Source organism: Catharus ustulatus, chromosome 3, assembly GCF_009819885.2.
Source record: "Catharus ustulatus isolate bCatUst1 chromosome 3, bCatUst1.pri.v2, whole genome shotgun sequence".
In the NCBI taxonomy this organism is placed as follows: domain Eukaryota; kingdom Metazoa; phylum Chordata; class Aves; order Passeriformes; family Turdidae; genus Catharus; species Catharus ustulatus.
The window spans coordinates 32896261-32919824 of NC_046223.1; the positions used below are offsets into that span (position 1 = coordinate 32896261).

General features: G+C 47.7%; 2 protein-coding genes across 6 annotated transcripts in view; one reads left to right on the forward strand and one right to left on the reverse strand.

Annotated features, from left to right (window-relative positions):
- Positions 1-10929, reverse strand: part of TMEM63B (transmembrane protein 63B) — a 46674-nt gene extending 35745 nt beyond the window's left edge. The window contains exon 1 of one of the 2 annotated variants that reach the window (XM_033054520.2): positions 10832-10929. The gene's annotated coding sequence lies outside the window, so the exon portion shown is untranslated. Of the gene's footprint in view, positions 1-10817 lie in introns of both variants that reach the window. The other variant, XM_042779152.1, reaches the window with a different exon arrangement.
- Positions 10930-11033: 104 nt separating this feature from the next.
- MRPL14 (mitochondrial ribosomal protein L14) lies at positions 11034-21282 on the forward strand. Of its 4 annotated transcripts, none has more exons than XM_033055903.2 (3): positions 11034-11087; positions 18190-18276; positions 20632-21282. In XM_033055903.2, the coding sequence occupies exons 2-3, from the start codon at positions 18203-18205 to the stop codon at positions 20996-20998; spliced, it is 441 nt and encodes a 146-aa protein (XP_032911794.1). In that variant the 5' UTR covers positions 11034-11087; positions 18190-18202; the 3' UTR covers positions 20999-21282. The 4 variants fall into 4 exon arrangements, with proteins under 4 accessions (XP_032911794.1, XP_032911796.1, XP_032911797.1 ...); XM_033055905.2 differs by having other exon boundaries at positions 11040-11061; XM_033055906.2 differs by lacking the exon at positions 11034-11087 and adding an exon at positions 11417-11743.
- The last annotated feature ends 2282 nt before the right edge of the window (positions 21283-23564 follow it).

Consider the following 23564-nt stretch of genomic DNA (forward strand, 5'->3'; position numbering starts at 1 on the left):
CCCCACCCCTGCCCACCTGCTCCTCCCAGCACCCATTCACCCGCCCCCAGCACTGACTCACACCCTGATACTCCCAGCCATGCATCCAGCCTGCCTTTGGCATCCCCAGCACACCGAGACACAGGCTGAGGAGCCAACACTCATCTTTAGACAGCAGCAGTGAAGCAGCATGGATCCACAGCATCCCATCCTGAACAGCTGCATCACTACACGCGTGCTGCTGATATGTCCCATGCCTCTGTCCATCGGAATCACATACAACTCCTCCCAGGGAGGTAACACAGTTGATTTCTAGCCACTGGGAAGACAATCCACTTTCCAGATGATACATACTAGCAGCACACTAGTCAGCTGAAATCTCTGTTGAGTTACTAGGAACGAAGGGCAATCGACCGCTGCTCCCATTGTTAAGGTCCAGAAAAGCAGCAGGGAGCTGTCACTGCCATGGTGTCACTTGTGAATTTACCCCTCTCCTGGATGAGCAACACCTGCCTTGGAACTAGCCACATGATTAAAACCAAAGATGTTTTTGGGTCACACTGCCTCTACCAGCTTGGTCAGCTCCAAGCAGACAGGGAGATGTCCAGGTGGGCAGCAGCGCACCTTATGAAGTTTTGTCACTGCTAGTTTAATTTTCCATCCAAGATCAGTGCTTAGGTTCTCCAGGACCAGGCATGCTCCCAGCTCTCCAGGGAGGATGCAGTGGCACCAAGCTACAAGTTTAACATGCGCACACACAAACAAACAAAAAAAAGGGAATAAAACATTCCCCATCCATCTCTAGTCTGAGTCATGGGAGTCCATCCCAGCACCACTGCAGCCTCTCCTATCTGCAGGCAGCATCCACCTTTGTTTAGAACGAGACTGCTCCGTTCAGTGTCCCCAGCTGCCACTCCCCATCCATGAGCTCTACATTCTACACCTCATGCAGCTATTGTCTCCTCCTGCTATCTGCCACCTGTCTCCACTGTCACATTTTCTCCTTTAGTTTTCACCTACCTGAAGAGGTAGGGTTCAAGTTTATGTTACGGCAAGGTCATTCCCTAGCCTTGTGGGGGATGTCAACAGAGACAGCACATATGCCTGACCATTTTTCTTTTCCTCTGGAATTTACTGTCACCAGATTAGGAGAGTGGGAACCACATCTTGACTATTCCCTCTGGTATTTGCTTTGGTACCACAGTACAAGAAGGAACGGGAGGTTCTCCTCCCCCAGCACTGCAGGCAGCAACATGTACCAGCAGGTCTTCCTCCTGGACCTTCTTTAGATTATTCACTTACCAAATGATGGGACAGCTGCTCTTGTCCCACCATCTCCAACACACGTACTTTAAGTACAGGCAGACAAAAAACCCAAGAAACAAAATTCCCAATACCAAACCACCGCTCTCCAGCCACATTTGAGACTCAAATCCTCCTTGATCCTGAAACGCACCTGCCACAAGATTCCTGCAGGCAAAAAGGGTATGAAAATGTACACCTATCTAAGTGGGAAGGCAGAGCAGGAATAACAAGGCAGCTAAGCCCTGGCGCTGGGATAGGAGGAGAGGGTGTTGGCCCAGAGCTCTTGGAGTCTCCAGTGCCAGCTCAGAAAGGAGGAGCTGGTAGAAAGGGTGGTTTTGCAATCAGAAATGTTCGTTGCAAGTCAAAGGATGCTCTGAAATGCTGGAGTGGGCTGAGAAGCAATTAGAAGATGATCAGGATGACTGACAGGATGGAGACAACCAGAGGGAAGAAGAGTGGAACAGAGGGAAGAGCAAGTGGACATCTTTGCCTCAGGCCAGACAGGCTCACCACCCTGCAGTAGTTTTTCAGGACTAGGCTGAGAGTTTCCAACCACACACCTATACAGCCACAGTATGTAGTCCTACCTGTACCACTGCTTGGAAGAGTTGGAGTGGTGTCTCTTTCTGAAATAGAAAAGGTCTGCTTTCACAAAACAGGTTTAAAAGTTCCTTTTCTTGTTCCAAGAAATGCAGCGCAAACAACACAAGACAGAATATATGCCGTTCAAATAGCAAAGCTACCTCTGCCTACACTGTCCATGTATTCTGAAAAACAACTCAACAAAACTGCCCACCTCCTCTACTAAGATTGCCCCATCTCTTCCCCAGATTTGCAATCTCCATCTAAAGATTCTATTTGATCATTCACATCCAGCCACCCCCAGAGACATCTGCAAGCATAGCTGTCAGACACAGAGGCAAAGACCCAAGCAATCAACATGTCTCCACAGGCATAAGTCTGCTGATGGAGATGCAGTTATACCGGCAAAACTGCTTCTCAGTGTTTTAAGGTGGTGGAATAAAACCAGACTTTAGGAGCAGGAGCATTTTTTGCTAAAATAATGTATTCGGTAGAGTAATCAAAACAGGCAGTTCTACACATTAAACAAAGCAGAAGCTGCAGTTGTTTTGGAGGAGACCCCTAACACACCCCAGAGACATGGCCCAGGTCATGCTCAAATACTGCCACCATACCATGGTTTTAAACCCTTGATTTGCAAAGGTGTGTCTCGCACTTCATATCCACCAAAGCAAAACTGAGCTATGGCTCTTACTCCACAAGACTCTCCTGGAGCAACTTTGGCTGTTCCATCCTGTAGCACTCAACTCCTCAGATGAAAACAAAGGCTCACTGGCATTATTCCCTACAAACCAGAGCTCTGCTCTCATCAACTAGAACAAAGCTTTAAAGAAAGGAAAATAAAGAAGTGAAATGCTGGGGGTTTCCCCCTCTTTTTGCTTAAAGCACATCAAAGCATTTGCCTTCCCTGACTTGAAACCATAGTCAGGAGGTATCTACTAGCTTTGAAATTCCCCTCCTACCCGGGGTGGTGATAAAATATGAAGACTGAGAGCATGAGATTCCAGGAGCACTATGCAGCAGGGATTTACAAGGGATACATCCTGTCAGGCACACAGGATCATTTTTATTTTTAACAGCATTACAGCGTTAGTGAGTGAAAGGGAAATTGTGGATGTAGCAAGATTTTAGTGAGCCATCTGCTGCGGTATCTCACCCGGTCTCCCTTCCGAGGTTTGTTCACTGGACTAAGGAAGAAACATCACCTCACAGACTGAAAACAGGCATAATGATCCTAAATAAACCAGTAGCTCAAAGTTACAAAGCACTGCATTACAGACTGGCAGGAACCAGAGGCAAGGGTGATCTTTGGTTTCACTAATCATTTTCACCAGCCAGGGTACTGAGTTCAGAGAGGTGTTAGGTTCTGGCTGCTCTCAAGTACCTGTTTGGCAAAGCAGCTGAGCACCACAGAAGGGATGCTATAAATCAGACAGAGGCAGATGACAGGATGGGACAAGGAGAGGCAGGGGACAATTCCAGAGGCACATGCACAGAGAATGGGCATAGGTTTATCAGGGCATCACCCTACATAAGCTGGGGCCAGGTGAGTGCTTTGTTTTACTGGAGCTGTCTCCTCATAAGGCAGAGGAGTCTCAACAAAAGGCCTTAGATACTAAGGAGCAACAGGCAAGGGGAACAAGAAACCCAGAGAACAACCATGCATTGGAAAAGTAACAGACAAAGACCTCCACATGTACAAGAGAAGGCAGAGCTGGTTACATGGCTCTGAAGGTGACTACAGTCCCAGCATCTCACCACAGGTTTTTTTGCCACTCTTCATAGCCTGGCATTTCTACTCCAACAAGCTAATGATACATAGTCATAAGACATGTTATGCTTATGCAGGATAACCAAGCCTCACCTTCATCTTTTCCTTGATTAGATAAGCAGATTGAATCTCCTTATGTTTCTCACCACAAATCTATCTCTTAAGGCCTCAGACTAATAGTGTAACTTTCCTGCGTTCAATTTTTCAGCAGCCTTTTCTGAGCACCAACACTGGATTTAGACAGAGTATTTTAGTATCAATCTCCTCAGCATCATCTATGGCAGTGCAGTCTCATTCTTAGGGCTATTCATTGCTGCCTTTCCAGGTATAAAATGTTTCATACAACTGCCAGGTTTGAAGAGGCCTTAACAGTCATCTGTCAAGATTCTTCACTTGAGGCACAGCCAGTTGCAAGTCATCCAGATCTACAGACTTTCAGCTAATTCCTTCCAAAATTAACATATAATACCCCAACCCCCATAAAACCCTCCAAAATAGTCTCCATTTCTGCTTTGCCATCCCAACTGATATTACAGGGAACCATAAAGTCTGAACTCCCTTATTACAGGTAAAGTGACTCCTGCCCTGTCCTCATCACAACTACAGTCTTCTAAAAATGTACATTAGTGTATATTCTTAAAGACCACGAAGTTCCCTCCTCCACCTTTTCTTACTCAGGCTACACAGCCCTTCTCATAGTTCTTCTCATCCTTCCTCCCACACCATATTCCTAAGGACCTTAATTTCTATTGCTTTGCTGGATAGTCTCTCGTTTGCGCACATCCTTCTCCAAGAGTTGCATCTATATCTGAGCCTGGCCCTTCAGCAACACCTCATCTCTGTTCAGGAGAGCACTAATTGCTTCCTGCACCTTAGAGGCGTCGCTCCTTACACATCCTGGCACAAAGCTCTGGAGAGCACTTATTGCTTCCTGCACCTTAGAGGTGTCATTCCTTACACAGCCTGGCACAAGGTTTTCCTTGTGTTTTTCTGCTCCCCAGAAGAGCACTAATCCTCAATCTCCAAATTCTGGCAATACCAATTGCCAAAGAAACTTTAGAATACAGCTTTGCCATTAGTTGAGGGTCCACGTGGGGCATGCTTCCTATCTCCTACCCCTTCCTCATTTGTTTACAAGGCTTACACTTGGGTCACTGACAGGCTGACTTAAGTCAAGGTCTAGTACATCCACCGCCCCCGCTCAGCTATAACGCAGGCCATCCTCTAAGGCAGGGGTGTTGACCAACTTGATGCACTACGTTCCAAATGGATGCTGGTGATTTTTAAATGGCATATTCTCCCACCTCCCTAACAGAACAAACACTGTTTATTCCAGCTTATTAAGACAGGCTGGATGTAGTCCCATTAATTTCCCCTGTATTTCAAGGGATCAAACCTTGGACTGTCCCTTCACCAGATGTTTTCTCTGGGGGCTGCTCACCATGCAAAAGTTGCCTTAGTGTGGAAGTACTTTCAGGGAAATTTCATAAGGCTTTGCCCATATGACTACATCTAATTTACCAAAATAGTATTGTCACCTGTTCTGATTTGTGCTTGGATTTGCTTTTTAAAATTAACTCATCACCCCTGATCTTCTTTGCAAGGTGAAGACAGAGCTCTTACTGTCACATTTCATTTGTTCCTCTTTTCCACGCCTGCAGGAGCTAAGTCCTTCTATCCAAGAGCTGCATCAGCTCCTTCTGCCCTAGCTGGGAGTTCACACCAAGTTTCACATCCACCGCAAACCCAGTTACTTCCTCCCAGATTTATAACTTTGTGACTAATGCCAACTCAAGCTGCCTTTTCTGTGTTGTGAGTAATAGCGAGTCCTTGGGCAGCAACCGCAGCTCAGCAGACACACAACAATAATTCATTTCCAGGTCTATGCCTCAAGCATGGAGTTAGAGCTGAGGAAAACCAAACCACCCACTTGCGTATACAGACATCCTCAAGATGTTAGCTTTACCAGCATCACCTGAGAGCCCCCAACACTCAACGGCTACACATAAAGGGAGTGTAGGCCATAAACATAGGGAGATGAAGGATAAATCCCTTTTAAGACCTTCCTTGAGACCCAAAGGCACCATATTTGTCTCAAGAGCACAAGTATGCTGAGGCCATCTTCAGAGACCCTCCCCAGTCTGTCATTGCCAGGCGCTCTCTGCCCTCAAGCAGAAAACATCAGATGTGATCATTACTTAAAGCAGAAGACAAGACCTGCTGCCATCTGAATTTCCTCTAAGTACAAGATCATGCCAAGATTGCCTCTGACTTTGAAGGGACGTGAAATAAAGTCTACTAAAGGCCACTGTTTATCTGGAAAAAGCAGGGCCAGGCCAGCACAGAACTCCCCCACCAAATGCACTCTTGTGCAAAACTACACTTATGAGAATACCACTCTTCCCCGACCCATGTCAGCAATACATCAGAAGACAGGTGGATGATTTAAGGGAGCCCATCAGAACAGTTCTTCCATGCAGGTCAACAGGAAAAAGGACAACACCTCCCCACAGGCAACACCACATGGCCACAGAGCCAGAGGTCACATCACCGGTGGAAGCTGCACAGTGATCCTCTGCACTAAGCTGGGAAAGAGACCTGCACAGAAACCTGAGAGAGCATTGCTTGGGAAGGGGGTGTCAAAGCAAGCAAGTTCTCTGCTCAAAAAATTACAGGGCTGAAGAGGCAATGAGCACACCCAGGGAAGGGATATGGCTAGCTCTGGGGGCATAGAGTCCTTCCAGGGAGTGGGAGGGAACAGACACACAGAAAAGGTCTGCAACAGTCATTCTTCCAGACAGAGAAAGGGAGGGAGGTTTTTATGCTTGCTGCTCAGAGGCAGCATGGCTATGGTGGCTCAGAAAAGCAATAGCAGAAGACTGAAAATAGGCAGCATGAATCCTCCCTGTGACTGTTTTCTCCTGTGCTGATGCAATGTCTCGCCCTTCTAAGAGATTCAGCCCTTTCTTTTATGCACCAGCACAAACAGCCAACAGAAATGGGAATCTTCAAAACCTTGCTTTAAGCCAGACCTGTACTACCAACAGCCAATTTCTCTGGGGAAAAACCAGCATGCATAAAAGAAGAGCTCTCTTCTCTTCCCAGCACAATAACCATGTGGGCAGAGGCTGCTGGCATCAACAGTTAGACCAAAGCACATCTAGAACAGGAGACCCTGCTCAGATGTAGTGGGCTATGCCAGCAGGATGCTTATCTTGCCCATATAAACTCTGTAGCCACTCCAAGAGTTTGGCCAGACAAGAGCACTGGGATACTGGGAAACTGTTTCCATACCCCCAACCTGGCTTTAAGAACGAATAAAGGAAGGGAGGTGAAAACAGAGGGAGAATGATGGGCAAAGCGCAAGAACCACAGGGAGAACAGAAGCCTTTCCAGGACTGCTTAGCAATCATGTGCAAGGAACAGGTAGCATGCAAACATAACTCTGTAAAAAGGGCAGTGAGCAATGTGCAGAGAAACACAGAGGAAAGGGTTCTGCAGCTCTCATAGCAAGCCAGCCTCAGGCTTCCTGCAGCAAATCTGTATTTGGAGCAGAGGGCAGACACCCAGCTCCATGCTGGAAGGACATGAAGTGAGAAGGCAGTGCCAACCACAGGCCTGCAAGCTCAGAGAAAATCCATTTTATACTGCAAGCCTTCACTCTACAAGCTTGGCAGCAACTTCACAAATCTCACCCTCTCTGTTGCAGAATGCATACATACATATGCATTTTTTTTCTCATTCCTTGATTTTTATTTTTCTCCTTTTAACCAACTTTCTAGGCAATGCATCAGGCCTGCCCCCCAACTCACCACCCTGGACAAGACGAAGGCTGCAGGCAGAGAGGTGCCTCCTGAGAAGGCTGTGCTCAAGGCAGGTCCTGCACACATCAACTTGCCTTATGGACAAGAAGGTGAGGAGTCTTCCCAGCAAGAGGCCGAGCTGTACAGGGCACAGCAAAGAGGACAAGGACTGCAGTTCCAGGCAGCAAGCACTCCCACAAGGAACACAGAGCTACCTTCAGACAGGCCACCTGCCCCACAGTGCAGTCCTTTGGAGCTAGAGCATCAGGACCAGCAGCACACTTGCTAAGATCAAGGTGGCAGAGAGACACAGGGATCCCCACCTCTCTCCCTTCCCGGAAACCTGCATTTCAGTTTCCAGCTCAGCCTGCAAACAAGCTTGAAGCGCCCCAGGTACGTTTCCAGAGCTAGGAGGAAGAACAGACAACTGTACTGAGATCAGATATAGCCAAACCTTCCTGACTCATTCAGTATCCCAGAGGCCACAGCCCATTCCAGGCTCAGCCATTCCCTGTCTCCCCTCCCCAACATCTCTTGTGCCATCAGGAAAGAACTGAGACCCTGCAAAGCCATTCAGGCAGCAGGAAATCTGCCCCTTTGCTTTGAGGCTCCAAGCAGGGCCCTCTGGCTCCTTGTGTGAGAGGCAGTGTGGAGGACAGGCAGCAGGCTGGCACACTGGCCATTTGCTGCAGGAGCTGCCGGATGATGGGGGGGTGGGGAGTGTGTGTGCATCTGCAGGGCTCGACACTGTGAGCTACCCAGCAAGCTCTCAGTGGCAGGAGGAGGCAGGGAAGGAGCAGCCTAAGGGACTATCACCAGGAATTGCTTGGTTCCCACCCTCTGGAAAGCAGCTGCTAGATTTAAAAAGCCTTTGTGGCCCTGTCATTCAAGGACATGGAGACAAACTCCATTTTCCAAACACTCCCATCATCTTGTCTCATCTGTGCACCACAAAAAGCCCCGGGGAAGATCCGGTCCCAGCCTCCAGTAAGCTTTATCATCCTTGCCCATCCCTACCCACGGCAGAGCTCTCAGATGCTTTGATATGCAAATCAGCCACAGGATCCATAACCAGCGCTGTCTGCAATTAGCAGCACACACGGAGTATCCTACACGCAGGGCCTCCTCCCTCCCCAAGCACCGCACGGCTGCGCAGGCTTCACGTCAGATGACACAGGTCCCAGCTGCCTTCGGTGGGAGCGGGAGGTGCTGCCTGCAGTCCTCGGATCTTCACACAGCCTCACCCTGGCCACCAGGATGGATATGGGTTGCTTACAGAAAGGATGCAGGCTGGGGCTGCACCTCGGTGCGGATGGGCAGAGAAGCTGCCGGCAGGACGCTGCGGGGCTCCCAGTGACCGGACACTCACCCAAAGTGTAATGAGCAACAGACAAAAAACAGGGCCTGGGCACTGCCAGCTCTCAGGCTTTTATTGTAAACCTCAGGCTACCTGGGATTTTCTGGAAGTTCTAGCTCTCAGAATGAAGAGACTTCCTGAAGATTTTTTTCCACATAAACAACATAAAACCCCCTTCAAGCAAGTTCCTAGCCCACTTTATTACTGCAGAAAGCCGAAAAATATAACTAAGGATATTTTAAGCCCAGAAAGAAAAAATAAATTAAACCCCCACACAAAGTAGAAGCAAAGCACACTCAGGATTTTTCTTTTCTTGCCTCAACTCATGGCTTCAGAACAATTCAGGATAGCTTTACTGCGCTCAGGTCAAAGGGCAGGAAAATGGAGCATAGCAAAGCCTCGTGGTGATGCCTTCTTGACATGAAAACTGACACCCTCAGAAAATACAGTAGCTTCAGTTCCTTCCAAGGTTACCAAAGACAGGAACAGACAAAAATAGAGCAAACTTAGTGCAACAAAACATACTTATGAGTCAAACCAGAGCCTTTTCCCAACCCCCTCAGAGGCATCTTCTTTCATGTTTATTTTGCTCTTATGGTATCCAGGTGAAGACTGCAGAATGGACTTCTCTCCCCATAAAGATAGCATATTCCTACTACTAAAAGGCTCAAGATGAAAAAGGCCTTCCTCCGTAGATACCAGCTAATTGCAGTCATTAGAAGTAATGCTTTGCTATTTCTGGTTGAATGGAGTCCTCCTGGAGCTGAGTGGTCGGCTCTGCCTCTCTCAGAAGCATTAAGAGTAATAAAATCCATTAGGGACTCTATAGGCTGATTGTTTGGAGGGGAGGGGTACTGGTCCCTGTCATGCACCTGCAAAGCTCTGTCCCACACTCAGGTGGGGCATCGGCAGCACCACCCAAGAGGCACCTGAGCCACGCAAACCCTTCCAGTAGCTTTGTGACCGCTGCTAATCGGCCACTCCTGCCCCACAGCCCATGGCCTTCCGTGCGTGCTTCCTCCAGAGAATGACAGCATGGAGCAGGACACTTTCACAGTGACAGAGAAATATAGGAGAGAGGGGACTCCTCTAGACTATGCCCAACTAAATTAGTCATCCTGAGCTCACACTGATAAGCTTTTTGTTTCTAACTTCTACTATCGAGAAGAGCAAAGGAGGGAGGTGCCCAGAATCTCAGATTGCCATAACACCTGCTCTCCCATCCAGCTGAGAGCTACCAAACCTGCTGAGAACACCTGGCTTACTGCAGCCACATTGCAGATTTTTGGCGTGTTGCCCCCTCCAGCAGGTAGCTACATAAAGGGTGCACTCTATGGCACGAGGAAAAAATAAGGTTTGCTGATGTGGAGGGGCTGGCGACCGAGACAAGAGCAAAAAGAGACAGCTTGGCTATCTGGCCACGGACATGAGCCACATCGGATAGCCCTTTGTCAAGTATTCCAGGGGAGCAGAAGCAGGGTAATATCAGAAGCCTGCTCGCTACTCCCACCACCCTTAGAACATCCCTCCTGCCTCCCCGCTGCTCTCCTTCGCAGCGGTGCCCGCAGGAGCGGCGGGGGGCGGGCAGGCAGCTCTCCGAGCCCCGACACGCACAAAAGCGCCGACCGCAGGAGAGAGGGGCGCGCCGCGGGCAGGGGTCCGGCGACCCCCGAGGTGCACAAACCCCGTTACCCAACAGCAGCCGAGGCGAGGGACGGCAAAGGACAGGCAGGCGGGGGACAGAAGGAAACCCCGGGCGGCCCCAGGCGCTCCCCGGGCGCCGCGCCGGGCGCGCCCCCAGCCCCGCTCCGCCCCAAGATGGCAGCGGCGCCCCCGGCCCCGGCCGCCCCCACCGCGGGCTCGGCGCAACGGCCGCGCGCCCGGCCCGGCCTCTGCACGGCCTCAGGCGCCACCGCGGACCCCCCCATCCCCGCCGGCAAAACCCTCCTGGCCTAGAGGAGCCGCCACCGCCACCGCCGCGCCCGCAGTACCCCGCCATACCCCAGCTCCCGCCGCTTACCGGCGGCGCCTTACCCCGTGTCAAGCGCGGACGGGCTCCCCCCGGGCCGGGCCGGGCGCTGCGGTACCGCGCTGCTCTCCGCCGCCCTCGGCAGCGAGCGGCGACCGCTAGGCTCGGCTGAGTTCGGCTCTGTTCGGCGGGGGGCGGGGCCCCGGCGGGGGGCGGGGCGTGCAGCCGCCGGCTCTGCGCTGGGCGTGGGGCGGGGCCGCACCGCCGCGCGTGCGCACCGGGGCTGCGCTGGGCGGTAGGGCGCGCGCGCTCCACGCGGAGGTGCGCGGCGGGGCCTGGGGAGCGACGGGGCCTGGGGACGGGACCGGGGACGGGGACGGGGACGGGGACGGGGACGGGGACGGGGACGGGGACGGGGACCGGGACGGGGACGGGGACCGGACCGGGACCGGACCGGACGCTGGGAGCGCAGCGCTGCGTAGCTGGTACCGTACTGCCCAGCAGGGTCGGTACCCGGCCTTGCCCCGCCGCCGGGCCAGCCTGCTCCCTGCGTACTGGCTTTTTCCCAGTGCCGGGAACGTCACAGGGCCCTGTGGTCGGGCGGCCCCTCTCAGCCCTCGGGCTCTGGGGCTGTGCTGCTGCCGTACTCGCCTGTGGGCTCAGGGGCTGGCCAGGCCTTCCCTGCCCCGGGTCTCGGCCCGGCCGCCTGTGCCCCGGAAGGAGCCGCTTGCAGGTGCCCCGGTGCTCTGGGCACAGGGCTCTTGAGTGTCTCTCACTAGTGGGTGGTGACATGGCGCGATAGCACCTGCGGCCTGGGGCCTTTGTGTCGCTTACACGCTGTGCTCCCACTGGACTGGGGTCCGTGCCTCTGCAGTGTGGCTTGGGAGAGAGGGAAGACACTCTTCTGAAGTTCCTGCGTGCTCAGAGAGTTTCTTTGCTCAGAATTCGTGTGCGGCTGCGATATTCGGCTTTGTTGGGTATGAGGTTACCAGCAGTCATGCTGCAAAGTTAGACCGAAATTCCTCTGTTCTGACAAGTGTGGCATTTACCCGTGTGTGTCATGGGGACTCGGGAAGTGTGGGCTCCAGCCGGTACTTTCCTGGTTATTCTCCAGAAAGCTTTTTTGGCGGTCCAGTGAGTAAGGGGAGGCAGTTGGGGGAAAAGGCAGTATGACATACTTCTTAAAAGCATGAATAACTTAATCTTTGTAGTAAAAACAGGTGGGCAAGCCAGCCTTTTAAACAGCAGGACACAGATGCTTATCTGAGTTCTCTTGGCTTCTCTGGTTCCAGAGCTCTCCAGCCTTGCCTGAGAGGGTCTTGTTTGGAAGGAGAGACTGAGTTAAGGGAAATTTCTGAGCAAGACATGAGGCTTATGCCACCAAAGCTGCAGGTAGCTCTGCATTGTCTTGCAATGTGAGCAAGCATGCCTTAGTCTCCAGGTCATGTTTCTCTTAAGCCTGAATTCTGACAGCATTAGTCATCCTTTTCTGGTGCAGCTTTATCAGGGAGACCTAGAGCCACTATAGTTTTTTGTTCTGTGAACAACTAGCCTAGGTCAGTTGTTCCTGACTTTTTTCATGGTCGAGACACAGCTACACACCTTCACTTCCGTCTTGTTTGTGTTCTTTTTGCCACAGCTCCCCCCAGTGTGGTTCCTGCTGCCTGGGTTGTGGTTGCATCTTACTGGTTGGGGCCTGGCCACCCAGGTTGGGGCTGGGAACCAAATCTGGTCTTGTGGCTTTCCACCATTGCCCTGCTCTTGAGACCTCAATACTTCTAAAACCAGTAAAGAGACATTTGAGAGATGACAGCAGTGCAAGATTACTATGGTGGCAGTTCTCTGAATTCACATGTAATTCCCAAAAGGCAGAGACAGGGGAGGGACCATTTTTGGCTTCACCTCAAACCCTAAAAGTCCTAATCCAGTACTTACTCTACTGCTCATTTCCTTTGACTTCACACAAATAGTTGTCCTCTCTCTAACTTCGTTATCTGCAGGTGCACTGGGAATAACCCCTCCCTATTTTAGTATAGTGCTGTGAATATGAATATATAGGATGAATTTAGGTGTTTGGATAATAGAATAATAAATACTGTAAATACTTTAGAGTTGTTGCTTCTGGATACTCAAAATTTCAGAAGTAAGTTTTATTTTAAAGGTATGCAGCTCTTTTGGTATCTACCATTCCTGATTGTGGTCTGGAAAATTAGGTTAGTATGTTTTGCTTCAAAATTTTTAACAGACGTACCTGTAATGAGTTTCTGTTGGTAACTTGGATCAGTAAATATCTTGTTTAAAAGCTACTTCTATTCATAAACAGATTTAAAAAATATTTAATTTCTCTTTGTGGACCCTGGCCTTTTTGTCTGTCATTAATAGAAAACCAATTATGTCTTGATAATGAATATCTTGTGTATTTTTAACACACGCAGCCCTTAATCACATTGTTTCCTTTATGAGGAGAGCTGTGAATGGATTGAGTCCTGTAGTCCACAGTTGGCTTCTGCAGCCCACGGTGGCAGACTGTCTATAAATAGACCTGCAGTGGCAGAGTAGGGGTTTAGGCATTTGTGTTGCCTGTGCTGTCTTTGGTTTATTTCCTGTGTTTAAATGATGGATGACAGATGCAGTTCAATCTTTATGGTGCCTGGGGCATGTCTGTTTTGATCTTTTAAAAGAATAAAGGTGATGTTGGTCCCCACTGTTTGACTGTGCAGATCAGGTCACTGTTATAAAAGTGAAGAATATTTTTGTCTGGTTTCTTTGGCTTTGACAGCAGGCTTTGGGTAGTTGGCCTCAGCATTTGCTTTGTAACATCCATTGGTTTTTCATGGGGTTTGTCTGTGGGGATGAGTTGCCAAAAGAAAGAAGGAAAAGGAATAGCTGACTGATCATGGAATTACAGATCTTGGGAACAGGGGTTGTTTCAAAACTTGTGATTAAAAAGGAAAGTAGTACTGGATTGCCAGGTAGCAGCACTCTTTAAAATAACATTTATTCTAGGATGCAGGCAAGGTAAGAATGGTGCCTTGACTGTTTTTTAGGGTATAAGAATTTGGTCAGAGGTGTTGCACTGTTTTCTGGAGTGTTCAGATGCAGACCTTTTCAGTGCTCCCGTGGCTGTATTAGTAGAGCAGATTCATGCAGACCATTCTTGTGAAGCACACTGGTGTTTTTGCTGAAATGACAAGAGATCCTTGTCCAAATCTTATTTGGAGGTACTGTCACCACATAAGTCTGGGCTAACAGTGGAAGAAGGCCCAATCTTGCATTGTGCCACATTCTGTTGCAGCAGTGTTCAGGCTGAGCTGGATCAAAAAACTGAGCTAGCTGAAAACTGTGACTGATTTACATAAGTGCTAAAGCCTGCATAAGGGAAGTGATGGAAATGCGGGTTGGGGGAGCACAGGGCTTCCTTTCTTGGTGCTGTGTGGCCTGATGTTCATTCAAAGTGAGTGTGTAATCCTGTCTTCCTTGTCTGGCACATGTCCTTTTTCTGTAGCAGTTCCCTGATGTGGTCTGTTCATGTGTTTGCATGCATTTGATGAAAATACTGTACATATATTTTTTGTATTTTCCAATTTTATTAGCTGGAATGAAACCTCCCAGAATTTCTCCATTCAAAAGCCACTCAGTATTGCAGTAAATACAAGTTAGTTCTTAAATATCAAGGAAAACCACTGAAGGTGATAACTAGAAAACTTGAAAATGGTGCAGTGGGTAAATAACTTCCAGACGTTTATAACTAGTGTTAAGAGTTTCTTTGTTGAGCACTGTTGGAATTTTATGTCAGTCTTTTGCGTTGAATGGGGTAAGGCTGAAGGGCCCTTGAGAAGAGTATTTGCAGTAGCAGGTTACTGTGTGCTCAAAAGTAATTCAATGAGGTAGAAATAAGGTCATTTTAGTGAATATTTGATTAACAAATTCCTCACCCTTTTCTGAATGTTACTTTGAGCTCTTGTCTGAGGCCTGTGATAACTTTTTACAGATATGTGGAGAGGGACAAAGTGTCTCTGTGACTATGATTTTAATAGTCACATTTTTCACTACTAGAAATTGGGGGCAGCAGGGTAGAAACAGCAAGAGATTCCTCTGCATGGTTCTTAACTGCTGCTTTGGTGCAGCTATGAGTGGTCAATGTTATATCAATAGTTGCCTTTGTGTTAGACCTCTCATTTTAGAATATTGTTTGTTTAAATACTGCTCTTGCCTAGCATGAAAAACTTGGAAGTTAATCCTTCTTGAGCAGGAGATTGGACTAGATGACCTCCAAAAGTCCCTTCAAAGATAAATCTCTGTTCAGGAGTGTATTAGTGACTAAGTACTAAGCAAGTGGTGATGTTCTGCCTGTCCAGGGTATTTTGGAGTACACTCCTGCCTGTATCAGTTGGGCAGTACTGATGGTAGACTTCTGGAAATTCCTACAGGTTTTCCTGTCCTTGAAGGTTATGGGATTACTCTTCCCACACATTTGTGAGCACTGAAACCTGGTGACCTGCGGAGAGCCACCTTCAGAAGCAAACTTGGATCATATGCATTCCCTGTGTCTAAGTGCAGCGTCCTCTGAGCCTTTTTAAGGCTCACTGGTGTGAGGTAACCTCTGCTGGGAAGGAGAAGTGTACTGAGGGCACTGGGGCTGATGGCTGTCATTGATTTATAGCAGCTCTTCAATTTTGGCACCAGCTCGGAGTGTTCATGTGGCAGCACCAAGTGTGGCAGAGTGAATGGCTTCTGTGCCCTTCAGAGTTTAGTTGTTTAGTAATTAGCAACTCCACAGGGGGAAACTGAGGGCAGGAGAGATAAGTTCACAGCCACAGAGGGATCAAATTGGAACTGGGTCTGGTTGAGGAGCACCCGGAGACAGACCCAGACTATTGGCTCTTTCTTTCTAGAAAGGAAACTAGCATGTTACAATACCTAAAGTTGTGATTCACTCCTTGTGAACACGCACCCTTGAATGCTGTTCTTCATGCCATAGATGCATTCTTCTTTTCCCTCCACCCTGAACCCTCCTGCTAATTGGAAGCATCCCCCCTGTTTACTCAGTTGCTAACAGGATGCTTCATACCAAATAATCAATCATGCAAAATTTTTTAACTTGTGACACATCTTAATGTGCTGAGGAACAATTCTTAGCTAAGAAGGGGGTACTGAGTCATCTGGAAAAATAAACAGTCCTTGGACACTTAATGCTGTTGATGCTTCCGCTGGTCGTTTTGTAACTTCAAACCTTCACTGCTGCCACGGGGTAGAAACAAACAGTGACTTCTCCCAGTGAGTGACTTCAGAGATGAGGCAGCATTTTAGCCCATTTCAGATGTGCTTTAAGCACATCTGGCTGTGCTGGTCTTGATGCTGCTGTCCCTCTGACAGCAGGCAGAGCCTGTGCCTGCCTTGTCATGCACCCACAGACCTCTCCAGTTAGTCTTGTATAATGGTGAGGATGAGCAGACACACCTTGTCCAGCCACCAAGGCTACCATGCCTGCTAGGAAATAGAGATGGGGGTGACAGTGGTATCTGAACTCCCCAAGAAGTGTCCCTGAAAGATAATAGAGAGGCCAACTTGCTGCTGCTTGTTTGGGTTTTGTAGAGGGATCCAAAGTCTCATTGTGATTCTGGAGGAAATAGGAGCATTATTACCCACCAAGTTTGAATTTCACATGGGGAGACAGCACACCCACAGGCAGACAGTAGGCTTAAAGCAAGTCAGCATAGTTGAACTTGCTTAGAAATCTGAGCAACAGCAAGGCCAGGTGTTGGACTTTGATTGCCAGCAGCACTGCAAATGCAACGGGGCCTTGCTGTCATTAGGATCACACAGCTAGGTAAGGCGATGTGGCATAAACAGCCTGTATGGAGTCTCATTTCAGTGCAGGCAAGCCCTCGACTCATTTGGTGATCATCTACCCCACAGAAAAGTGGTGGGGGTTATTTTTGTTTGTTTTGTGTAAATAAATATAAGCTTTGGCTCTTGCTGTTCTCTTCCAAGCCTGCATGTATGACAGAGTTAGTTGGCCACCTGTACTTTGCTCAGATAGCACCACTCAAAACTGCTGTGGTGCACATATCCTGTGCTTCTCACTGTGCTCTCGGGTAACGCTTGCTCTGTAAAACAACTGCAAACCCTAAAACTTACACATGTTCCCAAGTAAGCAAACACATCGGAGAAGAAAAGTAATAAAAGAGAGAGTAAAGATTTAGGCTGGACTTTACTTGGTTGTAATAAAAGCTATAAAATTGTCTGACAGAAGGCTCTGTGGGTATTTTTTTCTCCCTAGAGAAGTTAACTCGGCTTCGTTTTTAAAATAAAAGTTTAAAAAATGGCTTTACAATGTATTGCTGTATTTTGGCCCAAAACTCATCAGAACTGTCAGAGAGAGAGATGAGGTCAATGGATTTTTAGCGTTTGCTTTAGAAAGGAGAGAAGCAGAGCACGTGTTGGTTACACTGCCAAGGTCACAGCAAGCAGTATCACATGGTAGAAGTTGCGGTCAGGTGGAAAGTCTTAGCTGTACCTGAGCTGGCCTGAAAGAGGAATGGGTCTAAGTGTGTGTTGTTTCCTCCCTTCACTTGGATCTGCCGGCATAACCACCTGGGTCATCGCTCCCTAATGATGTTTGGGAAAGTGATCTGGGTTCAGATAAGCCTTTGTGACTATGCCTGCAAGCCGGTCCCCGTCAGTCTGACAGAATGAGGTTAGGGAGCCGCCATAGACGTGGGCAGGGAAGAGGGTGTGGCTCTCAGTTGAGGTTACCCTTGTAACCCATCTCTGCTGCATCAGGGTGGTGTGCAGTGTACAGCAGCACTGAGCAGCACTGTAAAGGTACAGGGAACGCTTTTCTCTGGGCAGACTGGAAGCAGCGCAACTGTGGTCTCTAAACAGGCTGCTTAACACCTTTGTATGCTAAGAGAGATCATGCCCTCACCAACGGAGCTCTGACTTGTTTCTTGTCTGGCAAATTGTTTCCTGAATCTGTGATGCCAGTCTGTAGGTGAATTGGCCTTTTGCTTGGTTTTGTGGGTAACCTTGGTAGCTTTTATAAGTAACCATGATGGCTTTTACTGTGCACTGCAGCCTCTAAACCAGTTCACATCTGAAATTCTCAAACCTTCTTCTTGTTATGTGATTCACAGTGCATGCAGAAGGGCCCTTACCTCAGTGTGTAGGAAACTGCAATGCAGTGATGCTGAATCCAGCTTTGTAGTCAATGTGTCTGAATTACATTGCCTCCTGAATTCAGGCGGGGGTTGTAGATCTGCTTATAGTGTGCTGCAGATGTTGCTACCATTCTGTGTCCTGTAGATTGCAGCATCTAAATAGGTGCTGAGGCCCTAGCATGTGATTCATGTGAGGGAAAGAAAGCAAACCAAATTCTGTCAATTTTCCAGAGTTAATAATTCTTTTGTTTCTTATGCAGCGTTGGCTACCAAATGGCTCTCTTCAATAGACGATTTGGTTTGTCTTTAACCCATCTAAGCAGTGCTGTGATCCAACGACAGTTCAGGTAACTTTCAAATTTTGCTTTTGTTTTCTTCAGAATGTTTCATGATTGAAAGAGATGCTGCTAAGTAGAATCAAGAATAAGATACAGTATTTGTAATTCAAAAGGAAAATGTAATAAAATAAAATTCGCACAGTTGTCCTTTAATAGGTTGAAAAGTGAGACCAGGCATTCCACTTGCAGGTTCCTGGCAGTCTGAGCTTTGCATTTTCATGTGTGCAAGGAGGCTTTTAAGCCTTTGACAGCAATACATGGGCCTGCAACTCGAAGTTGAAAGTGTCTGTTTCTCATACAAGTGCAAAAAACCTAACAGTGAGCCCCTGCTTTATCATTTAAGTTATTTAGAATAAAAATAATATAAAAATACTTCTCACACTTTAGCAGTGTCTATTTTGTTATGTTTCTTTTGTTTCTTGTTCCAGGCTGTAGGCATTTAAAGTTTCAAATTCATGGACTTCATATTTTGCAATGCCTTGTGCAAAACTTAATCCCACAATACACTCTGCCAATTTGGGGAATCTCTATAACTCTTTGAAGGGTCAGGGCTTCACTTTAAAGGATGAGAATAGTCATTCCCAGGACTGTGGTCTAGAGGGGGGATTAAGACAATGCTCAGGGCTAGGTAAGGAGATGTGGCATAAACACAGCCACGTGTGATAGTCCTATTTCAAGGAGGTATCCAGGTCTTTCTGGCTTTCTCTGTAAGTGGGCTGTATAGGAGCATTGGCCAGTTTACATTTAAAGCAAATATAAGTGACAATGACAGGGAGGTGAAGTCCAGTCCATAGAGGCGAACAGGACTTCAAAAAACTTAATGGGGAGACCTTTTCTTTGTGAGGTCTTTTCTTTCCTTTCCTCCAAGACTGTGGCAGAAATGAAGAGAAAAGGGAAAGAAAAAGTTCTCCCAGTGCAGTTATTCTTGTCTAGTGGTTCCTGGACAGTCACATTTATATCTATTTGCTACTGCTGTGTTGTACACTTGGTCCCACCGAGGTTTTCCCTGCTCCTTCCCGTGACAGCACTTTTCTGTTTTCAGCCTCCTCCCTTCTGCTTTCCCTGTTGGGCAGCCATAGGTTGTGGGCAGAGGAGAGAAAGTGTGGTGTGCTGCAGTCCATGGGATGGGGTGGGATGGGAGAGGGTGGCTGCTTGCAGAAGTTAGTGACTTCTGAGAGAGAGAAGAAAGCTCAAGTAGGCCTCTGCTGTGGGAAGCAGATCTTGAAAGGCAGTGCTTGACCTCTGGAGCAGTTGGACTAATGCAGACTGACTCCACTGGCCTTCTTTACTATGTCTAAAAATACCTGCTTCAACTGATGTCCATCCACACCACATTTGGTGTGCATGCTGATCTTTTAGGTAGCTTTGCAAATACAGACCCTTCCTCTTCAAGAAGGGATGATGGTCCCTGTTTACTTCACATGCTTCTGCTCTAAAAACAAGATGAATGGCTAGGTTGCATCCATACGTTATCTCTGAGTAGTTCAGCTGGCAGCAGGTTGCCATTCCTGCAGCCCTGGCCAGCATGTTTCTAGTACCTCACTGCAAAGCAGTTGTTTAGCAGCAGAGAGGATCTTCCTGCTTTTCCAATGGTCTGTGTTTGGGTGTCCTTTGAAGACAAGCAACAAATCACTTGAGTTTGAGCTCCCTGAATAAAAGAATAATGGTTTCTGTAAGGGAGCATGTTCCTGCTGTTCCCAAGTATAATCAGACTCAGACATAAGAAATTAGTATTGTACAGTTTACTTATGTTGTTTCTTACTCCCACAAAGCAAGCATACAGAAGAGACTGTGTCTCTCTGGATTCCTTCCACACAGGGAAGGTGGTGATCTCTTAGATTCTGTTTGGAACCACAGCCACAGCAGCACCTCAGAGATCTTACTGAGGGCAAAATAAGCTGTGAGACTCAGACTTCAGTGAAGGGAAGGTTGGTCATAAAAGTCCTTAGTACTGGGGGCTAGGTGCAAGATTGGAAGAGCCTGACTTGAGTCTTAGCTTCCTGCAGGCTGTTTGAAACAGAAGTGAGCACAGTTTTTTTGCTCACAGATTGAAGCTGGATCATCTGCAGTTGCTAAAAAGCCCATGATATGCAAGCCACTCTTCACGCAATCTTTTAGTTGTGTTTCAGAGTAGAAAGGTCGTTTTGTATTTGACATTTACTAAAGAGTGTGCAAAGCCCAAAGTAGCATCTGGCTTTCAAAGGGCACACTGAAGGCAGTCAGTGTGTCACCCATATGGTATATATTTGTTGCTGGCGCCTTCTGAGTGGCTTGTGTAATTACAAGATTCTGTGCTGGGTTTGCCTTTGCTCCCCGAGGATTATTGAGGAGATCTGTCTCTCATTCTCTCCTGTCTTTTGGTAGCATCACTGGAGCATGCCAAGCGATACAGAAACTAACCCGTGTGCGAGTGGTGGACAACAGCACCTTGGGGAACACACCATACCACCGGCCACCAAAATGTATCCATGTGTACAACAAGACTGGAGTTGGCAAAGTTGGAGATAAGATCCTTCTGGCTATCAAAGGAGAAAAGAAGAAGGCTTTAATTGTAGGGCACAAGATGCCTGGCCCCACCATGACGCCTAGATTTGATTCCAACAATGTGGTACTCATAGAAGATAATGGAAATCCAATAGGGACTAGAATAAAAACACCAATACCCTATACACTGCGAAGAAGAGAAGGCGAGTTCTCCAAAGTATTGGCCATTGCCCGCAACTTTGTATGAATGCTAAGAGAGGTCTTCAGCAATCCTTTCATACAGTAGCTGTTCCTTGGTCCTTTTCCAGAAATTGGTGAAACATGAAAAAGCTGATGTTCATCAAGAATCTCTCCTCCCTTTTAAGAATTTCAAGCAACTAATGTAAATATTGAAATAGTTTCTTTTTCTCCAAAAGAAGGTTAATTTATTTCACAGAACATCTGCAGTATGTTTGGGAAATCATCCTTCACCCTTACTCCTCCTGTGGTGTTAATCTGGTCTTTCATCATTAAAATGAGAACATGAAAATCCTTGACGTGTATTGCTTATGCTCTCTTTTCCCCTATTTCTGCCTTTCCCAGTTCCCCAGGAGCAAGATTCAATCCCTGGAGCAGTGATACTGGGGGCCTACAAAATGTATTCACAAGTATAGAGTAGGAGAGATAGATAATGAACTATGGCTGCTTTGGGCACATTCAATAAAAAGACTAGTTTCTGTCTTTGACTAAGAGAAATATTTAGGAACAATTAGAATCAGGAGGGCATGGTGGCCTGCAACATCAGTGGTGTGTGCTTGAAGAGGGCATACCAGAGACTGGGAAGCAGAAGTAGGAAGGGGTGCTGAAGGGGGAGCCAGAGGGTGAGCTGAGATGCAGCCTGTGCTCTCCACCTCACCAACCCCTGAAAATTGTGTTCTCAGATTAATGCAAGGGCTGGGTTCAGATTGAAAGGTCCACAGAAAGAAACTTCCTTTTGGACTGCTTCTCGGGACCATTGTCAGACATCTTCGGTCGGCTGTTGGGGAGGCTGGCTGTTACCCAGTTTCCCAAGCTTAGGCATAGCAGTGGGCAAATGCTACTCTTGCTTTCAGGAATTGTTGGGATCAAGGAGCCCCAAAGAGCTGCTTTTCTATGGAGCTGAGCAGAGAAACTTGCTCATGGCTGATGAAGGGACGTCAGTGCAGAGCATTCCCAGACATGGCAGTGCTGGGAAAGACGGTGCAGGGGGTGCAATCAGCAGGAGTTAGGCCAATACCTCAGTGGTCGCTCGCTGCTCTTTGCCCTGCTGCCTCTTCCTGTCATTCTGGGAAAGCTCCTTACTTTGGCTCTCCATTGCCTCAGTGTGAAGATCTAAAGAATGCAGTGCTGAGCTATTGCACATTTCAGTTACTCCTTGCAGATGTATCTGCCCCATGGTCCCAACTGTGAAATCCACATTGTCCCTGGAAAAAGTGAGCCCTGGATCCCCTCAAACTCCATTACTCCAGGTAACACACAAAAGATTACACTATAGGTTTAATTTCAGTATTAACCTTTAAGTAAAGGCACTGTCCCACTTGTCCCACTAAGAAAAACTTCTCTGTGAACTCAGTTCTGGTGGGAAAGCAGAATCATCTGCTGCTGGCAGCATGTTTGTTTGCTGTTGTCCAAGGGCTGGGGAACGTTTGGTCTGCTCCAAGTCCACTGTGCCCCATGGGCATTGCCTTTAAGCCCTGGGCTTGCCTCCTCCATAGGTGTCTGCCCAATGGCACAGCAGCAGAGCAGATGCTTGCCTGGTTGAAGTCAGTGTTTCCAGTCAATCTGAGTGCAGTCAACTTCCAGGAGGAACTCTGTGTGCTCGGAAATGTTTATACTGTTTTTCTAAGTGGGACAGTAAGCAAACTGCGTGGCAGTCACAGCGATAAGTGTGACTGGCCTCCCTCCCTTGGGTGGGGTTTACTTCGGTGTCACAAGGGCACTAAGCCTGGCTCTCTGACATTGTCCATTGCCTTTTTTTCGTGGTTAGATTTGTTTCTGGATCATATTTGGAGAAGAAAAAAGGTATATGCTTTTATGCATTTTTATGGAAAGTGTTTATGCCGCTCAATTGCTCTGTGGTCTTGCTTTTTAAAACCTGCAACTTTTGAAATTCCTCCAACCCTGATAAACACATAAACAAATACTTTTACAATTTTTTAATAAATCATAAGCCAGTTGACAGGTCTCTCCCAGCCTTCCTGCAGACAGGAGCTCAGTCTTCCTTAATATAAGTGCTTTTGAGAACAGAAGAGGAAGATGCCTTCCACTAACAGAGTGCTGGAGAACAGAGTTTGAAATAGTACTTGTATGGGGTATTTTGTTTCTGTGCACAGTCTGCGGGTAGAGCTGAAGCAGGGTTCACCCCAGCTGAATACCTCATTCCTGCCTAGCTTGGTTTATAACTTGTCTGAAGGGACAATTTACTGTGAGATTTTTGCTTGGCAACAACTCCAGCCTCAAAGCATCAACCAGCAGGACCTGGGCGCCTGCAAACAATCCTTGTTTTTCTTCTCCTGACCATAGGGGCTTTGAATCTCTCATGGGATGCCAGACCCTGCTGGTTGGATATTAAACATTTCACATAATATTTGCTAATAACTTTCCAGCATTTTGCTGAGGAAGAGGTCATGGGGAGAGGGCACGAGAGGAAGCGGGCAAGACAATGCAGCATACTTGAGATTAAAATGTGAAGTGATGCTTTAGTTCTAAGTAAACTGATACGTGTGGAACTAAATCCTTAATCTCAGAGCTTAATAAGCAGACATGCAGACAGCTAAGCTAAGCATATCCCATAG